Source organism: Pseudovirgaria hyperparasitica, assembly GCF_010093815.1.
Source record: "Pseudovirgaria hyperparasitica strain CBS 121739 unplaced genomic scaffold EJ05scaffold_13, whole genome shotgun sequence".
Taxonomy (NCBI): Eukaryota; Fungi; Ascomycota; class Dothideomycetes; order Acrospermales; family Acrospermaceae; genus Pseudovirgaria; species Pseudovirgaria hyperparasitica.
Window position 1 is genome coordinate 951124 of NW_022985561.1, and position 19286 is coordinate 970409.

Consider the following 19286-nt stretch of genomic DNA (forward strand, 5'->3'; position numbering starts at 1 on the left):
TGTCTTGTCTGTCTTGTCTGTCTTGTCTGTCTTGTCTGTCTTGTCTGTCTTGTCTGTCTTGTCTGTCTTGTCTGTCTTGTCTGTCTTGTCTGTCTGCCTGTCTGCCTTCTTCCTCATCATCAGCTGATCAGGCCACGTCCAGCGACTTTGTAGCTCCTCAGGCACCAACTAACTACCTAGTAGGCTACATAGTAGCTAACAACAAGCCCATATCCGGCTCTCTCACTCTCTCACTTACGCTACAACGGAATCAATCCTACATATCTCCTCGTCTGGATGCATCATCTATTACTGTCATCATCATCCTCGTCATCATCGTCGTCGTCATCACCACCGCAAACCATCCTGCGCTCGGATGCTTTCAATGTCCTATATATATTATTACTGAAACACTGTTACATTCCACCTGAAACAACGACTCTGATTACTTGCTACACGCACTATGTTCCATGTCTGTGCGTAGACTGACTTGCATTATTCAGCAATCCATCCGTAGACTGTGCGGGCGTGCTGGATGGGATGATGCATGTACTGTCTGGAATACCGGCACTTGGGCACTGCCTGTAGACCTGGAGTGTCTGTGTCTGCCTGCTGCGTTTCAGGCTGCCATGTCATAGTAAGGCATCCCTCGTGACCGGGACCCACTACTGTCTTTCTTACGCAACTGCTTAGACGACATAATTACAAACGCCATCACAGCACGCCTACCCTTGATCCCACCACGCACTATCCCAACTAGGCAACCAGCTCGGAATATTCTAATTACCTCCTACTATCCACTCCACCTCACATCAATCATTCAAATCATAATATATATATCCTCACTAGTCACCACCTCACCACTCATGACCCCTCCTCCCACAACAATCCCATCCGCAATCGCCCATATCCTGCACTGCTTCCACCCCGACGCCCGCCGCGCCTTTTGGGACTTTGACCGCTGGTTTAGCGTTACTTGGATATGTAACTTGGCGGGTGGTGGTGATGTTAATGATGATGGAAAGCACGGAAAGGACGGACACGAGACGACGACGACGGCAGCGTTCGAAATCAGTCGGATCCGGCGCCAGGTCTCGGTCGGGAGTCTGGATGCGGATGGCTGTTGGATCTTGGTGCTGGTGTTTGATGTTGCTGCTTCGGAGGATGGTGATGTTGATGATGATGGACAGTCGACAGTAAGCCAGTCGACAACAACCCAGTCTATACAACACCACTGGCACCCCCTCCCATCCCTCTCCATGCGCCACACCACCCCCCCAACAATCTCCGCCCTCGCCCTCACCCTCCTCCAAACCATGACCTCCGCCCAAACCTGGCTCTCTAGCAAGTCCCGCCCCCACCGCCACGAATTCTACGTCGAACTCGACGGGCCCGCCGACATGGACGATCCGGGTGCCGATGGACTGGCCATCTACCCGGGTTGGTTGTATGGAGCCTTGGATCTGGGGCTTTGTGCTGCTTGTCGTGAAGGGGGGTGTGAGGGGGAAAGGGGATCATTGTCCAAGTGTGCGAGGTGTGGGACTGCGGCGTATTGTTCGCGGGACTGTCAGCGGCGGGATTGGGCTGCGCATCGGGTTGTGTGTGGGATGGATGGGGTGGGGAGGGGGAGGGCGTTGTTGTTGAGTAGTCGGGAGGGAGGGTTGGGGGGGGGGAATGGTGGAGGAGGTGGGAATGAGGACGACGACGACGACGACGATGCTGAGGACTCCAATGCCGACGAGCAACAACACCATCCCAATCCTCCCACCTCAACCCCAACCCACCACCTCCACCCATAAACCCCCCAAACACCACCCCTAATTACCACCCCGCCCTAATCAGCACACCCAAACCCCCTCCTCCAACCCCAATAATCCTCCTCCTCCCCACCATCACCACCATCACCATCACTCCCATCATCCCCATCCCCAAAACACCGCCAACTCACCGCCTCCCCGGCCTCATGCACCAGATCCACCCCCGGACAACTCACATCACACATATACGGGCCCTCCCCTTCGCCATACTTGCCCCCGCCGCCCGTCCCCACGCACCCGGCCCCGCGCCACACAATGCAGCGCTGTCCCGGGTCTGGTCCGAAGTGGAAGTCTGTGCTTGTGATTGCCGGGGCGGTGTGGCATTTGTCGCGGGCTTGGAGGGCTTGGCGTGCTTGTGCTTGTGGACGGAGAAGAGACGACAGGCCTCGCGGCGGGACTGTTTGGTCCGAGTGGGTGATGTATGTGCATTTCGAGTCCGAGGGGCAGATGTTGACTGCGTCCGGTCGGCCGGAGGCGCAGATGGGTTCGCCGGGCATTTCGGCGTTGCGGGCGTGGGCTCGGGCGTGGGCGCGGATTTGTGGGTTTGTGCGGATGGGTGTGCTGGTGCTGGTGCTGGGGAGGAGGGTTGTGAGGAGGGTTAGAGTTAGGGTGAGGGTGAGGGTTAGGGATAGAGTGAGAGTGCAGGTAGAGAGGGGTGGTGGCATGTTGGGTGTGTGCTTGGTGTTGGACATCGTCGTGGTACTTGTTTGTATATACTGTTTGCCGTAGTAGACGCAGTCCCGGTAGTCGAGTCGAGTCGAGTCAAAGTCAACGTAAAAGTAAAAGTAAAAGTAAAAGTCGTCGAGTTCGAACGCGACAGATGCCTATTATCATCACCACTCCCACATCGCAAGGCTATGCGAACTACACTCACTTCCGACACATCACATCACATCACATCGCAAACACTGCCCCCTCGGCACCAACCAACCACCACCACTACCACCCGTGCCGCTGCCTTGCCTCACCCTCACCCCTACTCTACCCTACCCTACCCTACCCTGTAATGCTGTGTATATATAGCATATACATACATACATACATACATACATACATACATACATACATACATACATACATAGTAACCCCGCTCTTAACCACATACATACCAACCGCACAGCACTCACGGTAGTTACACGTCATTTTTGTGATTTCACGGCATGTGTGCTCGGGATTGCGGTGTGCGGGAGGTTCGGCGTTGGCTATTAATAAATATTGTATGCTTGTACGGAGTGCTGTGTCGGAGTGCTGGGAGTGGTGTGATGCTTGCATACAGGTACGTAAGGCGGAGTATTTTATGCGTTTTTTTGCCTGGTGCATGCATGCATGTCTTTCGGATGGGTTTATGGTGCTTTGCTTAGCGCGCGCTTGGCTGGGGTCGGGGTTTAGGGGATAGGAGGTGATAGGCATGCGGAGATCTGGATTTGGCTTTATCTTTGTCTGGGCTGTGTGGATGGAGATGGGTTTGTTTGTTTGGTTGTTTGCCGTTTGTATATATGCATTCGAATATGCAGGTACTTGTAGTATGCTTGCACCCGGACGGTGTAACAAACAATCTCGGACCTGTCCTGGCCTTGCACTTGTCGGCAGCTAGTCTCCTCCAGGCCTAGTGGGTGGATCTTGGGGTAGATGCTTTATGGTGGGGAAACCTTGCTGCGACTACAGCGACTGCTTTGTGACGTCTGTCTGTCAGTATCAAGTGAGTGAGTACGATATACCATATCTCGTATTCATATCACATATCTGTATCATTATCTCAATCCCAGCCCCGTGTCCACCACCCTCCGTCAGGATCACTTCTCAACACCAACATCATCAAGCTGGTCATGTCCGACCCCGAGCCGTCTCTTACCGCCCGCCTGTCCGGCATGAATCCATTCTCAAAAGCCAGGTGCAGCAAGGTCGACGACGACACCACGGGCGAGCAGCTCGACCCTCATGCCATCGCCGGCGGCGGCCATGCTGCCAGGGAGACTCTCATCACCAAGAACCAGCTACGCGTCAGCCCGGCCCTGCGCTCGTTTCTGGTCAACAAAGGGGTCTTGTCGGCCAGCGACGCCGGACTGGACGACGGCAATGACGAAATAACCCCAGCGCTCCGTGCCCTGCTGGATAAGCCGCATGTCAAGGTCCCCCCGGAACTGATAGATCGCTCCCATCGCCTGCCGGAGTACTTCATCAGCTCCAGCCACAACACATATCTGATCGCCCACCAGCTGTACGGATCATCATCCGCCGCAGCATACGAGGTCGCGCTCAACACTGGCTCGCGTTGCGTCGAGATCGACGCCTGGGACAACGACGACAACAAAGACGAGCCCAAAGTCACGCACGGCTACACCCTCGTCTCCCATGTGTCCTTCCGCGCCGTCTGCGAGACGATCCGTGACGTCGTCGACAAAGAAGCAAAGGAGAGCGCAAACGCCCAGGGCCACTCCGCCGCCCCAATCTTCCTGAGTCTCGAGAACCACTGCGGTCCGCATGGCCAGCTCCGCCTCGTGCAGATCATGCAAGACGTTTGGGGCGACCGCCTCCTGAGCAAACACGTCCGCGAGAAAGGCCACGAGGAGCAAGGCGGCGGCGAACACGTAACTCTCGCCGAGCTAGGCTCCAAGATCTGCGTAATCGTAGAGCACCACATCCCCAACGAAGCCGCCGACTCGGACACCTCCTCCTCCTCCTCCTCCTCCTCCGAAGACGAAGCCGACAAAGCCGCCCGCCACCAGTACGCAAAAGCCAAGCAAGACGCCCCCGTCTCCCTCATCATCCCCGAGCTCGCCGCAATAGGCGTCTACGCCCAGTCCGTCAAGCCCGCAGACAACTCCTGGTTCGAGCAATCCCTCACCAACGCGCCCCACCACCACCTCATCAACGTCTCCGAATCCGCCCTCGCCGCCCACCTGCCCGCCCACGCCGCCGCCATCGCCTCCCACAACGCCCACCACCTCATGCGCGTCTACCCAAAGGGCTCCCGCATCTCCTCCCGCAACCTCTCCCCCGTGCCCTTCTGGGCCGTCGGCGCCCAGATCTGCGCCCTGAACTGGCAGTCCTTTGACGCGGCTATGCAGCTTAACGGGGCCCTCTTTGCCGGCACTGACGGATTCGTCCTCAAACCTGCTGCCCTGCGCGCCGGCGGACACGCTGTCTTGGCGTCTGCCGATGCCGATGCTTCTCCCCGCATCAAGACCCTCCGTCTCCACGTCGCCGGCGCATCAGACGTCCCCGTCCCCTCCGACCGCGACCCAGACGACCCCATCAAACCCTACCTCACCGCCACCCTGCACATCCCCCCAACCACCACCAACCCCAACTCACCCCCACAAAAACGCAAAACATCCCCCTACAAACACCACAACCTCCCCCTCCTGCACCACCACAGCCACGGCCATGGCGCCCGCACCAACCCGCCCGCCACCGACCCCCTCTGGAACGAAGTCCTAGAGTGGCAATACCCAGCCGAGAGCGAGGAAATGGCGTTTGTGCGGCTGTTGGTCAAGTCGGATGATCGGTTCAAGGGGAATGCGAAGTTGTGTGTTGCTGCGGTTAGGGTGGCGTATGTTGGGGGCCAGGGGTGGGTGGTTGTGCGGATGGTGGGTTTGGGGGGCGGGGACAGTGGGTGTGGGGTTTTGGTTAGGTGGGAGGTGGTTGGGTGAGGGGGCAGAGGGTGAAAGTGGGAGGGTGGATGGGTTAAAGGGTTATGGGTTGAAGGGGAATTGGGTTAAAGGGGGTTTGAGAGTTGAGAGTTGAGGGTTGGGGGTTAGATGAGAGGGTAGATGAAAAGGGGGTTCAGGGGCTCAGGGGTACGGCGTGTGGAACACGATGCTCGTATACCACCTTCTCCTACTCCATTCCCTGAATATAGCTTTTATGATACCTCATACGATACTTAACGTATCTATTTAAGCGCCATCACTCCTAGTCTACCACCACTACCATGATAATCCCGGCATATAAACATACTAGGCAGTATACTGTCTAGCAGCTCGCGCTTATATGCCTGCCGCTGAAATGTTTCTTTGAGGTCTGGGTTGGGTTTGTGGAGTGGGGCTGTGGAGCGGTGGTATTAGAGGTTTGGAATTGATGGATGGGATGGATAGAGATGATTGTGGTTACTGGGACTTCTGTGGTTCCTGGGATGGTATTTCTATATTACTATTTTTTGTTCTGTTCACGTCAGTGGGTCGTGGTTTGTGCGGGCTGTCGTTCTTGGAGGTTTGGTGGGTGCGGTGCTATGGTGGGCGTGGTGGGATCGGTGGTGGGTTTGGTGGTGGGTTTGGTGTCTAAGGGGGAAAGATGATGTGGGGAAGATGTGGGAGTTGAGGATGAGATGGGAGATATGGATAGGGGGGATGTGCTGTTTGGGGGATGTGCTGTTTGGGGGATGTGCTGTTTGGGGGATGTGCTGTTTCCAGGACGAGTGGCATGTGATGCGCAGAGGGTATCTTGATATAGGGGCACGGATGCACAAACACGCGGACAAGCGCAAAGTAGCACGGTAGCAGTATACGGGTGCGATATCGTTGGGCCATATGCAAGCACGACACGCAATAGTTTCATCAAAGGAGTGGAAATTGTATTGTCATGGTCTGTGTAGCTTCTGGATAAGATCTGACATGTTTGAGAGGGCATAGTTTCACTCGATGTATTCTGTTTGGAGGGTACATCATTGCACTGGATGTATTCTAGCTGGGGGGTACATCGTGGGCATACTGAGGCCCGGGGTGTTTGATATGGAGGTAGCGACTGTGTTATGGGAACGTGCCGGGCCGGGCCGGACGGTCGTGGCTGTGGGGTGTTGTGCGTGGGACTCATGCGGTCGCGGTGTGCTCTGACGTTTCTTCCTTGATGGTGGTGATATACTTATCTAGAGTGGTCCAGTCCTTAAGCAAGCCGATGTACTTATCACGAAGCATCTTAGCTACCGCATGTATTACAGTGTTTCTATCAGAGATCTCAGAATTATACCGATCACGATCCGCCGGGACACTGTTCGCCCGATCATTGGCCACCCTAACTAGTGTGTTGGGTTAGTAGAAGTGGCGATGGAACAAAGACTGCGCACTCACTTCTGCTGAGTTCTTTATAAATTAAATCGCAGTCTGAACAAGCTAGTATGTTGGGTTAGTATGAGTGTCGAGGGGACAAAGACTGCGCACTCACTTAGATCTTCCAGAACGCGTCTGGTCTCCTTGACAAGATCGAGTAGTTTTTTGAGTAGTTTTACGAAGAACAGCGCAGCTTGCCGTTCTACCGCTTCGATCGTCCTTGGTATATCTTCACCTTCCCTGAAAATTCCTGGAGGGATGACTTTGACCATTGCCAAGGTCCTCCCGAATTGAAGCTGCAGACCGCCATGTATAATAGACAGGGCTTTCTTCAAGACCTCGTTAATCTCGACCGTATTCATCGTCATATCTTGTATACTCTGATATCCCGCTAAACCTGCCGAGGATTTGGTCCGTGAGGTCGAGAGTCTATCTCTTGATGGTTTATCGTGGGGAACAGGTCCTGACCGTATAGCATGCTGAGACCTTCGGCTTTTATATCTTTTCAAACAGCTCTCATATCTCGGCAAAAATACGTTTTGCCACCACCGATGGAGAATCAGGCTCCTGCCTTATAATTCCTGTATTCAACTCGCACAAAACTTGCTTTGTTTGAGGTCATGCCGCAAAAAAGCCAACATTCTTGATACTTCCAAGCCAAACAGGGCTATCTCAATGATGATCCTTGAGAAAACTTTGTGCACAACCTGGCTCTGGGTTGTTATTCAAGGGTTTGCGCAGCACGTTCCGCATCAGACCCTTCATTCTTTGATATGAAAGGTTCAGAATCGGGGAGATAACTCGCAGTGCCATTAAAAGCAAGCTATACATTGTTTTCACTCATGCGGAGGCGAAGGTGGGGCCTCGAGCGTGAGGACTGACCTTGTGCAGTCAGCTTTTTAGTATCATCCTCGCCATCGTGGCAATCATGCTCACGGTCTAGCAACGGTATCGATTCCTTGACTACGGACTTACTATTGTCGACATCGCAAGGAAACATTACATATTCTGACTTCGAGTCGACGTTAACTGAGCATTCTCAGGGGCCGCGACCATAGACAATGTCATTGTATAGGTCAGTGGTTCGAGCACCCTGGGTGTCAGGGCGATGTGGTCTCTGAACACTGTGCGCTGATAGACACGAGGGTAACCTTCTGAGTCACCAGAACGGAACCAAAGATCATTATGATCTCGGTCGACGCCTGTCCTCGACCAGGCGTGAATGCAGGCCGACGTGTCTTTTTTCCTGGTGAAATCTTGAGATCTTGCAAGAGAACTAAGCTCCCTGTCGATCAAGACAGCTTTTTGAATCTATTCTGGTTATCCTGTGTCATCTGTCGAGTGTGTGTGGACATTGAAGGGCAGAATCACGTTGATTAGTGATTTGATACTCGAAACTCAATACACCTATACGGAACGGCAGAGAGTTGGAAGCACTCAAGACAAAACATCCGTTACCTGGGATACCTACGCGCATATAGGAGCAAGTATTCAGTGGGCAAATTACAGTCACGTGGGATGTCCGTTGCAATATTGTAAACAATGCAACAAACATAAAGTGGGGCAGATTGCCACACTTTTTCTTCACAGCAGTGACATGAAATTTCTCTGCTCAACTCCAGTCCTACAAAATCTCGTCCCACTTCAAAAACACTACCAAGCCAGCTACAACAAATTGCCCAACCCAGCATAGCAATCTAAGCAACCCCAAAACAGCCCAATGCAAAAATCCCACTCACTAACCTTCCACCGCCCGAAATGTCCCTGTGCACACTACGAAGACCACCTCGAATCCGGCATCGCAAATGTCTCGCAACAGAGCCGTGAGCACATCCGACGCGCCCGCAACGAGGCCAAGGGCGCAAAGCTCAACCCCTACGACAAAACCGCCTTTGTGAACTCGGACAAGATGTGGAATCTGCGCGATCAATGCCAGAGGTGTGGACTCGTGACCTCGCCGGTTCACATGCTCCAGGACTGTCCTTATCCGTGCGTTTACTGCGGCCATGCTCACCCGGATAGGCTCTGCGTCAACCATCCGAGGCATTTCAGTCAGGAGTGGGCTGGTCCGTCTGGTGTTGTTGTCACGCAGCCGACTCGGGGCTTTGCTCGAGAGCGCGCTCAAACTCAGGCTCAGGCTCAAGCTCATGGACCTGCTTCGCAGCAGATGGTGCCAGCGTCAGCGTTCCCAGGCTTTTCTCTGAATCTCCCGGGCTATGCCGTTCAGCCTGGCCCACCGCTGAGCTTCATGCCACACGCATCGGGCATGACAGACCAAACACACTGGCAGATGGCACCGCAATACCACCCCATGCTCGCCCAGCAAATGCCCCTTCCACGTCCACCACCGTCCGGGTGGTCTGCAGCTAACTATGACTTCCAAGCTCCTGCTAACTTTCAAACTCCAGCTATCCCCAAAGCCCCAGCTAACTTCAAAGCTCCAGCACGCCCCAAACCCGCGCCCGGAAGCAGGCCAAGCCAGAGCCGAAAGCGCAGCCGCCAGAGGAGAAACACGCACAAGCTCGAAAGCCGGCTCGCAGAGCAGCGGAAGCAGAAGAAAGCTAGCGCAGGCAATCGTAACCTTATTGCTCCTGGTACAAGCATCGCTGCTCATCCTAAGCCTGTGCTCGCAATCGAACAACACGTCAAGACACCAGACACACCAGGCATGCACATCAAGCCCATCAACCTAGAAACGAGTGTTCTGACAGCCAACCCCATGCCCGCACACCGCCCACTCCAGTATCCAACCCGCGAGCCCACTCTCGCCGAACGCAGCAAGCTCCCGCTCAGGGGCCTGGACATCCCACTAACACAAGACGAGATTGAAGAGGACGACGCCTGGTTCGGCGAATACATGGAAGGGTGTGACGACGAGGCGGGCGAGCGTGCTGGAGAAGCGGCATTTGCTGCTCTTGGTCGTGGTTAGCTTTGCTGATTTCAAGGTGTGTGGTAGTATAGGGAGCGGCGAGATGTATGCTTCGTGGGGCTGACTGGGAGTGTGGGCCTCTTCCATGGGCTTATATCTCTGAGTGTATGATATTTCGTTGCGATTGCGTTGGGTGTGTGTGGCTGGTTGGTTGGGGGAGACGGGCGTTTGTGTTTGTATTCGTGCATTTGTGGAAGAACTGGGTAATATGGCGTTTCTTGGAGAGCTTTATCTGAGGATTGCGGTCTTTGGATGGTGGAGCAGAGGATGCTTTGACGGAGACTTCAAGTAAGTGTTTGGTTGAGCGGTACTCTTTACCATGGCATGTTGACACTTTGGCGTCACATTCTGCGTGGCCACATGCCCGCGTTGCACGACGCAGGAGTTTATCTTCTACTTAATGGACGTCTGGTTCACAGACGTGGCACTCCCCTGGCCCTAATACTCTTATCACGGCATAGCAATCATGCAGTCTAGCCTAGCGCGACTGAGATGCACAAGTTCTCAATTCAATCAATGTCATATAATTCGTAACAATGATTCCCAATCATGCCTTGACTTGACCGCTTCTCAACCCGTCCCATGAGATATGTGACATATACCCCTCGAAGCGACCGATGAATCGCAGCCCTGACAGAGACACCCCATACCATCCAAGACACCGATAAATGTAGCATTTCATGATACAGCACGCACACGAAACTTTATGAAGATGTATAACAAAAAGGGTGAACTTTCAAAACTTCGTTTTGAAGTCAACATGACCCCTCGACAATGCGCCGAATGCGCTGACTCGACGTCATATGGCGTGATGTAGGTCCTCTCACGTCTTACTTGGCGCTACGCCCAGGTCTATCCCTCCGCACGAGCGAGTCAGTCCTCCGTTCATGAGCGATTGTAGGAACAGAGAAAATTCGGGACAGCGCGGGATGACTGTTCGGCTGCGGCTGCGAGGTACACAAAGGAGACAAGTACTGGGTCTTCTAGGTTCAGGGGCTGTATTGCACAGGGCTGAATGTTTGGTATTTTGTGTCGTGCCTGTCGTGGCGGTCCGTGGTGGCTTGTGTAGCCGTGGGAGGTAGGTAGCCAAGAGGGGGGTTCGAGCTGGAGGGGGAATGATGGACTATTGTCGGTGAATTGGGACAGCTGTACCAGATCAGAGGATGGAGTTTTTTATGAGTTGCGATATGATCATGTCGTGTATTGTGTCTAAGATGTGGTATTGAGAGGTCTGCTTCTAGGGGATATGGTGGCATTCGTCGAGGACATCATGGCTGAAGGTTTCTATTCAGAGTATCCGTTGAGTATGGAATAGTCGCTGAAATTCGATGTGCATCGTATTGCATGACTTGCATGTAGCGTTTCGTACCTGTTGATCTTACCATCAAAACATGAATCGCAGAGACAGCGACTACAGTCGTAGCTATGTAGGTATACAATTGACACATGTACCGTTTGCATGATCGAATCGTGAACGTTGAGTTATGGTGGCTGAAGTACCATGATAAGAGGTTGTCTGAACGGTCTGGGAAACCAGCCACGAAGGTCGATGTTTCCTCGTCACGATTTCGTCGCTTTCTCGTTCAATCTCACGTTGCGATCAGTCAGGAACTCATGTCTCCAGTGTCGTACGCATCAATCGCGTACCTCGCAACACTTCAGCCGTTGGTGTAATTTGAGCTATGACCAAGTTTCATACCTGTTCAACAACGCATGTTGCTGGAACGTCGCGGCCTGAGCACAAAGTATGCTCTAGCAATTATGTAAAGTAGTATGGGAGAATAGGCGACGGCGGCAAGTATAGAGAAGATGACGGCATGATTCACTCCTCTGATCGTAAATGAGCTTTTGTCCATGACCTCGATACTGCGGCACAGTCACCACGCTCAAGCTGAGTCGTCGTGAGAGGCTCCACAACCCCATACCCCAGGGTTCTGGAAAATCGCGCATCGAACGCGTGTAGAGCAACCCAACGCGTGGCCCCACACGCTGTGCGACAGAGCTGTGAGATTGATGTGGCATGTGATCATGCTGAACCATGTCATCCTGTCAATCCTCAAGGATCCTTGGTAGAGTGTGCTCTGTTCACTAAACGGTAGGGAACCCCTTTTCCTTGCTGCGGCTGCATGCAGCGACACAGTGTGCTACCGGAGACGAGTTGGAGATTAGCATCCGTGCTGTTGGATGCAATCGAATAAGCAAGTGCCATTGTTGTCCATACTGCTTCCGGTCAGTGGTTGATTCAGTCCACAATGCAATTGTGGCTTGATGTTGTGAGACCTGTGCATGTCTTGTTGCATTTCTAGAGTCAGTGCCAGTCCTGTGGAACGAGTAAGGACAAGCGATATCGGCCGGTGAATGTAAGGCAGTGTGCTGTTAATCATCCCATCGACGGCATATCACACGCATGAGCAGTCGGAAAACCCAGATAAGCGGGGAGTTTTCGAGGATTGGGCTCAGCACGAAGTCGGAGAGGGCTGACGGAAGGATACTCACGTTGGACAACAAAAGCAAGATGGAGCGTAGGCGGTCGTAAGAATAAGGATTTGTGGTACTGTTCTCGGCATGACTGCCGCGATGACAAGTTTTCCTGTGCATGACAACGGGCTAGAAATTCTTGTGGTTGACCTGACTCGTTACAGCGATTGCAGCGGTTGCAGCAGGGACCACCAAATGCTGCACAGCTTATATGGACGAAGACAAGTTGTGATGTAAGGAATGAACAAATGATGCATTACTGCATGTTGGCGCCATGTAATTCTTCTTGGGATGAATACACAATGCAGTGAGCATCCATCTAGGGCGAATGAACCGTGACATGCCTGTAGTCCTATGCTCGAACAACGTCTGTCCTGTGGAAATCCTCGATGATGTATGAACCTTACATATTGAGCTGCCTCTAGTCGTACGTTGGACAAGGGACGTGCCGTAGAACATGCAAAGGGACAGCCTGCTCGTGTTCTCTAGGTCTCTGCCCCTGTTTCTAGAAGCTCTCATGTGACTGAGAGCTTTCGCGGTATAGGGTGTGATAGGCACGAGGAACAGTCTGAAAGAGTCTTTACAGGGCTGAAGCGATGTATGTAGCTAGGACGGGTGAGCGGCTGTGTCGTATAGCGTTGACGATCAGTCCGCTTCGAGCGGCACTTGAGACATCAGTCAATGTTTGTTGCCTTTTTTGACAGGTATCCTATTCCATGTATCCTATTCGCACAAACGCTTGCGACAAGCAGGTATCCACTCGCGCGTAGCACAGGCTTCTTTGAGAAGCACAGGAGTGCCTGGGCTGAGATCTCGCGCCGCGCTTACAACGGCATCTGATCACAGGATGAACATCCGGTAGTGTCAGGCCATCAAAGTGTTTGGCTACAGATCATGACATGTTGTCGAACAACTGGGTTACCAATTACCAATGGACCACGATTTTTTGTAAATTCGCACAGTCATGAGCTACGATGTTGAGGCGTATCCTGGTCACCTGGCATTTCTAGTGTTGGACTGAACGACCAGAGATCATAGACTCGGATGTGGCTTGTATTACGCAAATACATCCTGAAGTCCGAAAACGGCGCAGGCCTCGAAGCACGAAGCTTTCAATGCTGACGTACACGCCGCAAGACTGAAGAAATTGCAAAGACAAACAGCGGTGGTGAAAATATAGTAGTGTGGATTTGGATGCTAAGTTAGTGTCCGACTAGATGGATCTGGAGTGTCTCCATCCAGCATGCCGGCACCACATGGCAAGTCAAGCGGTCGGTGATGCGCTTGGTTTAGTTGGCCACACTGGGAGGGAAACCCGAGACATGAATCGGGATCGCGGTTAGATGGCCAATGATGGCGTGAAACAGAAATCTAGACGTGTCGGAATAGACAGGCAGGGAGCAGAATGCTAAGGTCAGTGGAGATGGACATGAGGCTATCGACGTTTTCCCCGAATTCTCCAGTTAGGGTGGGCCTTGGGGTGAGATGCAGACCGGGACAAAAGTACGGCTGGAGAGCTTCAGCCAGGGCTCCACCTCCACAAAGCGGAGAGTTGAGTAAGTAGCACGGAGAGTTTCATGTGTGACTACTAGCTGCTGGGCTGAACGAGCCAAAGAGGTTGTGTCGTGAGCGTTGAGTTGCGAGGAGGTTACGAAAGGATCTCACTGTGTCAACACGCCGTATCCAGATTCAGTGCTACAGAAGGCTTCTAGAAGACACCCGGCATGGTAGCGTAGCAACCTCGTGCTGAGTTGCATTCGAGGGGACCATAGGCGGATTGTGGCTTTAGCGGTAAGCTGGCGGCGGATGACGATAGGGCCGACAACGTTGCCGATGCAAAAACTCTGCTCTTTCAAGTCGAGCCGACCACAGAGGACGATGAAGACGAGAGTGAAGAGGAAGATGGAATAGTGGTGGCGTTGACGCTAATTCATTGAAGGATATGTCCCCGGGTGGGTCAATAAAATGTGGAATGGAGTGGAGACGTCAGAAATGGACCATGTCACTATCTAGGGCTCGTCCGAGACACCATGACCAGACACATTTTTGTCATGTCCCAAAGGAAAGCGAACAGGGCACGAGAAATCGGGTTTTCCTTTGCCTTGCTGGCTGGCGACTTCCGACGCGCGCGTTGGAAGAAGATGATTTGACGGACGGGACATCATGCGCAAATTGAGAAAAACAGGGTCCAGGACCAACGTGCGCTAAGGATCTGATGGAATCTGGATGGACAGGTAGTGTTGCAGATGCAGATGAGCCATTCACCCAGCATCTCGCGCCTGTAGATCATACTGTTGCTCTTGACCGTCGCAGAGAGAGTTCAAGCGTGATCGGGACCAGTTGGACAATTTAGAGCAAAGGTGAGCAACAGCAGTCTGATTCGCGATGAATACGGGCAAGCTGTAGTCAAGTGGTGGTACTAGACACGGCCCCGTCAAGCCATGTTCACAAAAATTGCGGAGATGGAACAACAAGCTCTGTGGGGTTGGTGCCGATGACCGACATCAACAAAAAATCAAGCTCTTCATATGGTTCATGGCGTTCGAGTCGGCTGATGCTTGGCTTGACTTTAGTAATGGGATGAAGGCTCTGCACAATTGAAGTATTCGATTCTTCAAGACTCGAGAGCATATCAAGTCAAATCGGGAAGGCGACAGTGAACCAATCGAAGCAATAAAAGGACGTTTCCAGCATCCGGGTCAGACGTGGGTGTGGCAATGGATGCGGATGATTGAACGATGGGCACAGCCAGATTTCCTCCCCAGCGAGTATTACCTTAGCATCGACCAGACCAAGTAAGAAACGGCACGAGACAGCCAGGGCCAGTGCCTGCAAGCAGTTAGCGACGAGCGGCGGTCGGGGACACAACTGATGCGCCAGGGCCAGGGCCAGGGCCAGGATCAGGACTCCGGCTAGGTGTCTCCTTCATCTTCCTACTTCTGCTTGTCCTTGTCATTGTGCTCGTGCTCGTGCTGCTGTTCTGGAGACAGTCGTGGCAGTGTTCGATGAATGAGGAGGCGTGGGCAGATGGCAGACGTCGCATCAGTAGCCGGCGTGGAAGTCTAACAGAGTCAACAACAAGCAAGTGATTAGAGAGAAAAAGGACGACTCACGCGTGAGAACCCCGTCTCATGACACAAAGGCAATAATCAGTCCTTACTCCAGACTCACCCGGTTCCGACTCCAGACTCCAGACTCCAGACTCCAGAGTTCCGACTCCAGACCCCAACAAGTCAGCGGTGGAGTTAATATTATTAGGGAGAGGAGGCGTCGGGCCAATTGCAGGATACAGCCACAAGTGACAAGCAGCTGCAGGCTTCCGCTTGTTAATGTGCGGCGCTAGTGTCTTCTCGGCTCGGCTGCAGCTCTCGCTCTCGGACCTCTCTCTGGTCCACGCTCTCCCCATCACACACACTTTCACACAATCTCACACACATTCACACTTCACCCTCTCTAATATTGCTCCAGCAGCTTTTACACCCAAAACACACTAGACGACAGCCCAGACTACTCCAGCAAGCCAGTTCTTGTCATTGAGACTGCTCCATCAATCCCTTCCTGTCGGATTCGAGTATTCGAGTCTGTGCGTTCACTCCCTGTGAACGAACATGTGAGCATTGTGCTCCTCTTACACGCCAAATTCCACTTTTCCGCTTCTCCACATCCCTCTCCACTCTCCACTCTCCACCGTTTCCACCTTTCCAAATTCCACCTGTCCACCTGTCCAGCTGGTGCGTGAGCGTCTCTGGTGTGCCGCAAAAAAATAACACACGGTCTGCGCCAATGGCGCGAATCATGTTGCGTGACAGACTCCCGGAGTGAGTACCTGCCCCGTGCGCTCAGCCTGAGGGTAGCTCCCCATGCAAATCTATTCACTGACGCTCAGTCTAGCTGATGAGGTCTGATATCGGCGCATCCGCAGCGTAACATCCTCGTCTGTGCCGTCCTATCGTCGCCTCCTCACCCTGGTCCATCTTTTGTTTATAGTCTCCTCCGCGCCCTCGATTCCTCATTTCCGTTCTTCTCACGATAGACTGCATCTTCCTAGGATTATACCTTTTCCCTTCAGCCTCACCGACCTCCTCAGGCTGCGAGCGTCCTCCACCTCCAACCCTCTCCTAGCAGTACCCTCATATTTCTATTCATCATGCCGGGCGGTGCTGTCCTTCATGCCACCACCGACGTGTCGCGCGTTGAGGCGCCCGTCACCGTCAAAGCCTACCTCATGTGCGCCTTTGCATCTTTCGGAGGTATCTACTTCGGTTATGATACTGGTTACATGTCTGGTGTCCTAGGCATGAACTACTTCATCACTCAATACACTGGGCTCGAGCCTCCACCACCCGGTGCCACAAAGGAAGAGAGTGCCTACTTCACTATCCCTGCATGGGAGAAGTCGCTAATCACCTCTATCCTATCTCTCGGAACTTTCTTCGGTGCCATCATTGCTGGTGACTTGGCTGACTTTATTGGTCGTCGAACCACCATCATTGTCGGCTGCGGCATCTTCCTCATCGGTTGCATTCTTCAAACTGCCTCAAGTGGTCTTGGTCTCATGATTCCCGGTCGTATTATCGCTGGTCTCGGAATTGGTTTTATATCCTCGATTATCATCCTGTACATGTCCGAAATTGCGCCCCGCAAGGTTCGTGGTGCTCTCGTGTCTGGCTACCAATTCGCCATCACCATTGGTATCTTGCTGTCCAACTGCGTCACCTACGCTACCAAGGATCGCGATGATACTGGCTCCTACCGCATTCCCATTGCCATCCAGTTCCTCTGGGCCATCATCCTTGCTGTTGGTCTCTTCGTCCTGCCAGAGTCTCCTCGTTACCACGTCAAGCGCGGCAACATCCAGAAGGCTGGCGAGACTCTCGCCCGTCTCCGCGGTCAGCCGCGTGACTCACAATATGTGGAAGAGGAGCTTGCTGAAATTGTTGCCAACCACGAATACGAGCTCCAGGTCGTTCCTCAGGGTACTTACATGTCCTCGTGGCTCAACTGCTTCAAGGGATCAATCTCCCACGGTCACTCCAACCTTCGCCGTTCGATTCTCGGTATCAGTCTCCAGATGATGCAGCAGTGGACCGGTATCAATTTCATCTTCTACTTCGGCACCACCTTTTTCCAAACGCTCGGCACGATCAGCAACCCGTTCTTGATCTCCCTCATCACTACCCTCGTCAATGTCTTGTCCACTCCTATCTCGTTCTACATTGTTGAGCGCTTGGGACGTCGTACTATCCTCATCTACGGTGCCGCCGGTATGGTCGTCTGTCAATTCATCATCGCTATTGCCGGCACCGTTGACGGTGAGAACCCGAATACCGTCAAGGCCATGATTGCGTTCATCTGTATCTACATCTTCTTCTTCGCTACTACCTGGGGACCCGCTGCCTGGGTCGTCATTGGCGAGATCTTCCCTCTCCCTATCCGCTCCCGCGCCGTCGGTCTCTCAACTGCCAGCAACTGGCTCTGGAACTGCGTAAGTTGCACACTCTTCGACAGCACTTAAGGTTGAAGCTGACAAAATCTTAGATCATCGCCGTCATCACCCCCTACATGGTCGGTGCCGACGAGGCCAACCTCGGACCCAAGGTATTCTTCGTCTGGGGCTCTCTCTGCTCTCTCTGCTTCATCTACGCCTACTTCCTCGTTCCCGAGACCAAGGGCCTTACCCTTGAGCAGGTCGACCGCATGCTCGAGGAGACTACTCCTCGCACCTCTGCCAAATGGGTACCACACAGCACCTTCGCCGCCGACATGGGCCTCACCGAGAAGGGTACCCTTACCGAGGCGATTGTTGAGGATGTCGAGCGCAAGGGTTCTGTCCACTAAGAGCGCCGCTTGTATACTACATGAAAGGGAGCTGTGGATAATGAAGATGCTTGGATAGGGTGGGAGTGGAAATGATTACGATGATACCATATTTGTTTACGAGGTCAACGCTTTGCATGAGATAGTCATGAATGAAGCTATGCCCCATACCAATCGCTGCTTCCATGGTTGCTGTCGTGATATTCCTCGCGCTTCGATATTCTGTCTGCGCTGTGATTGTATGCGACGTCTCGCTATCCCGCAAATAGTCCCGTCACTCGCACTTCGCGACGCTCTCCTCCCACCACGCGCGAGGTTACCATAATACGAGGGACCCGATCCTAGCGCATGGCGCTATTCTCCACACTTCCTTCGCGTGCCGTGTGACACTCGCCATCCACTACCGACCCAAAAACGCGCTTGACTCGCGTGCGGCGCGCCCGCAACGAACGCTACCACTAATTACCACTATCCTACCCCAGCCCAATTAGCTACAGTAGCTAGCTACCCCACCAAACGGCACCTAGCGTATTAGCCAGACAATTAGACAGACAGCTACAGCTGTTAGTTAGTTAATCAGCCCCGGAGCCCCCCCAGCCCCAGCCCGGCACTTCCAGCTGACTAGAACGGATCCAGCCTAGCGCACCGTAACCGAGCCGGCGGTTTCGCTGTTTTTCTCGCTAAAGAAGGTGGGTGGATGGGGGAGTGATGGGTTGGTTGATTAGGTGTTTTTGGTGGTGATGGGTGGTGGTGGTGGTGGTGTGTTCTGGGGAGCTTTCCCTGCATTTTTCTATTTATTGGGTGGGTGGGTGGATGGCGTGCATGGATGGGCTTGGCTGGGTTTGGGCTTGGTTGGATTGGGGTTAGGGGCTTTGCGGTGTTTGCGGGGGAGGGAGGCTAGGGTTTCTGAGGGATATGTGCTATGGGTCTGGATTGATGGGGTGTGGTGTGGGTGGTGCTAGAGTGGGATTGTGTTTGTGTTTGGGATGCGGCTGGAGGGGATGGTTGATGGTGGAACAAGGCATACAAAAGCGTCGAGGCGTAATATCCCGGATTTATGTTCGTTTGCCGCTGACTTGGAGCTCATGCAGTCGTATAGAGCTATGTCTACTAAGCACACAGCTATCATGATGTTCTCTCACCGAACCGTTGGTTATATTGCTTGAAGAGTGTATGCCTTCATACGGTTATGGTGGCGCCTCCACATACCCCCCCCCCCCC

At 53.2% G+C, this 19286-nt stretch overlaps 8 protein-coding genes across 8 annotated transcripts; 4 read left to right on the forward strand and 4 right to left on the reverse strand.

Annotated features, from left to right (window-relative positions):
• Positions 1–845: 845 nt before the first annotated feature.
• Positions 846–1778, forward strand: EJ05DRAFT_503090 (uncharacterized protein; the record flags this gene model as incomplete). The annotated part of the gene is made up of 1 exon (XM_033747365.1): positions 846–1778. One exon carries the CDS (start codon positions 846–848, stop codon positions 1776–1778), a length of 933 nt encoding a protein of 310 aa, XP_033598080.1.
• EJ05DRAFT_478604 (uncharacterized protein) lies at positions 1650–2650 on the reverse strand (the record flags this gene model as incomplete). Its single annotated transcript, XM_033744495.1, has 1 exon — positions 1650–2650. A coding segment is annotated over exon 1 (644 nt), but the record flags the coding sequence as incomplete, so codon positions are not given.
• Positions 2651–3475: 825 nt separating this feature from the next.
• On the forward strand, positions 3476–5449 carry EJ05DRAFT_532810 (PLC-like phosphodiesterase; the record flags this gene model as incomplete). Its single annotated transcript, XM_033749095.1, has 1 exon — positions 3476–5449. Exon 1 carries the CDS (start codon positions 3623–3625, stop codon positions 5447–5449), a length of 1827 nt encoding a protein of 608 aa, XP_033598082.1. The 5' UTR covers positions 3476–3622.
• A 1155-nt stretch (positions 5450–6604) lies between these two features.
• On the reverse strand, positions 6605–7254 carry EJ05DRAFT_540317 (uncharacterized protein; the record flags this gene model as incomplete). The annotated part of the gene is made up of 3 exons (XM_033749594.1): positions 6957–7254; positions 6863–6895; positions 6605–6810 (listed from the first exon to the last, which is right to left on the reverse strand). Exons 1-3 carry the CDS (start codon positions 7207–7209, stop codon positions 6605–6607), a joined length of 492 nt encoding a protein of 163 aa, XP_033598083.1. The 5' UTR covers positions 7210–7254.
• Positions 7255–8447: 1193 nt separating this feature from the next.
• Positions 8448–9770, forward strand: EJ05DRAFT_513120 (uncharacterized protein; the record flags this gene model as incomplete). Its single annotated transcript, XM_033748400.1, has 1 exon — positions 8448–9770. The coding sequence occupies exon 1, from the start codon at positions 8562–8564 to the stop codon at positions 9768–9770; it is 1209 nt and encodes a 402-aa protein (XP_033598084.1). The 5' UTR covers positions 8448–8561.
• On the reverse strand, positions 9753–9980 carry EJ05DRAFT_478605 (uncharacterized protein). The gene has a single exon (XM_033744496.1). It carries the CDS (start codon positions 9956–9958, stop codon positions 9782–9784), a length of 177 nt encoding a protein of 58 aa, XP_033598085.1. The 5' UTR covers positions 9959–9980; the 3' UTR covers positions 9753–9781.
• A 5003-nt stretch (positions 9981–14983) lies between these two features.
• EJ05DRAFT_109112 (uncharacterized protein) lies at positions 14984–15485 on the reverse strand. The gene is made up of 2 exons (XM_033738990.1): positions 15362–15485; positions 14984–15310 (listed from the first exon to the last, which is right to left on the reverse strand). The coding sequence occupies exons 1-2, from the start codon at positions 15379–15381 to the stop codon at positions 15088–15090; spliced, it is 243 nt and encodes an 80-aa protein (XP_033598086.1). The 5' UTR covers positions 15382–15485; the 3' UTR covers positions 14984–15087.
• A 795-nt stretch (positions 15486–16280) lies between these two features.
• EJ05DRAFT_109129 (general substrate transporter) lies at positions 16281–18446 on the forward strand. Its single transcript, XM_033738991.1, has 2 exons — positions 16281–17733; positions 17787–18446. The coding sequence occupies exons 1-2, from the start codon at positions 16396–16398 to the stop codon at positions 18084–18086; spliced, it is 1638 nt and encodes a 545-aa protein (XP_033598087.1). The 5' UTR covers positions 16281–16395; the 3' UTR covers positions 18087–18446.
• The last annotated feature ends 840 nt before the right edge of the window (positions 18447–19286 follow it).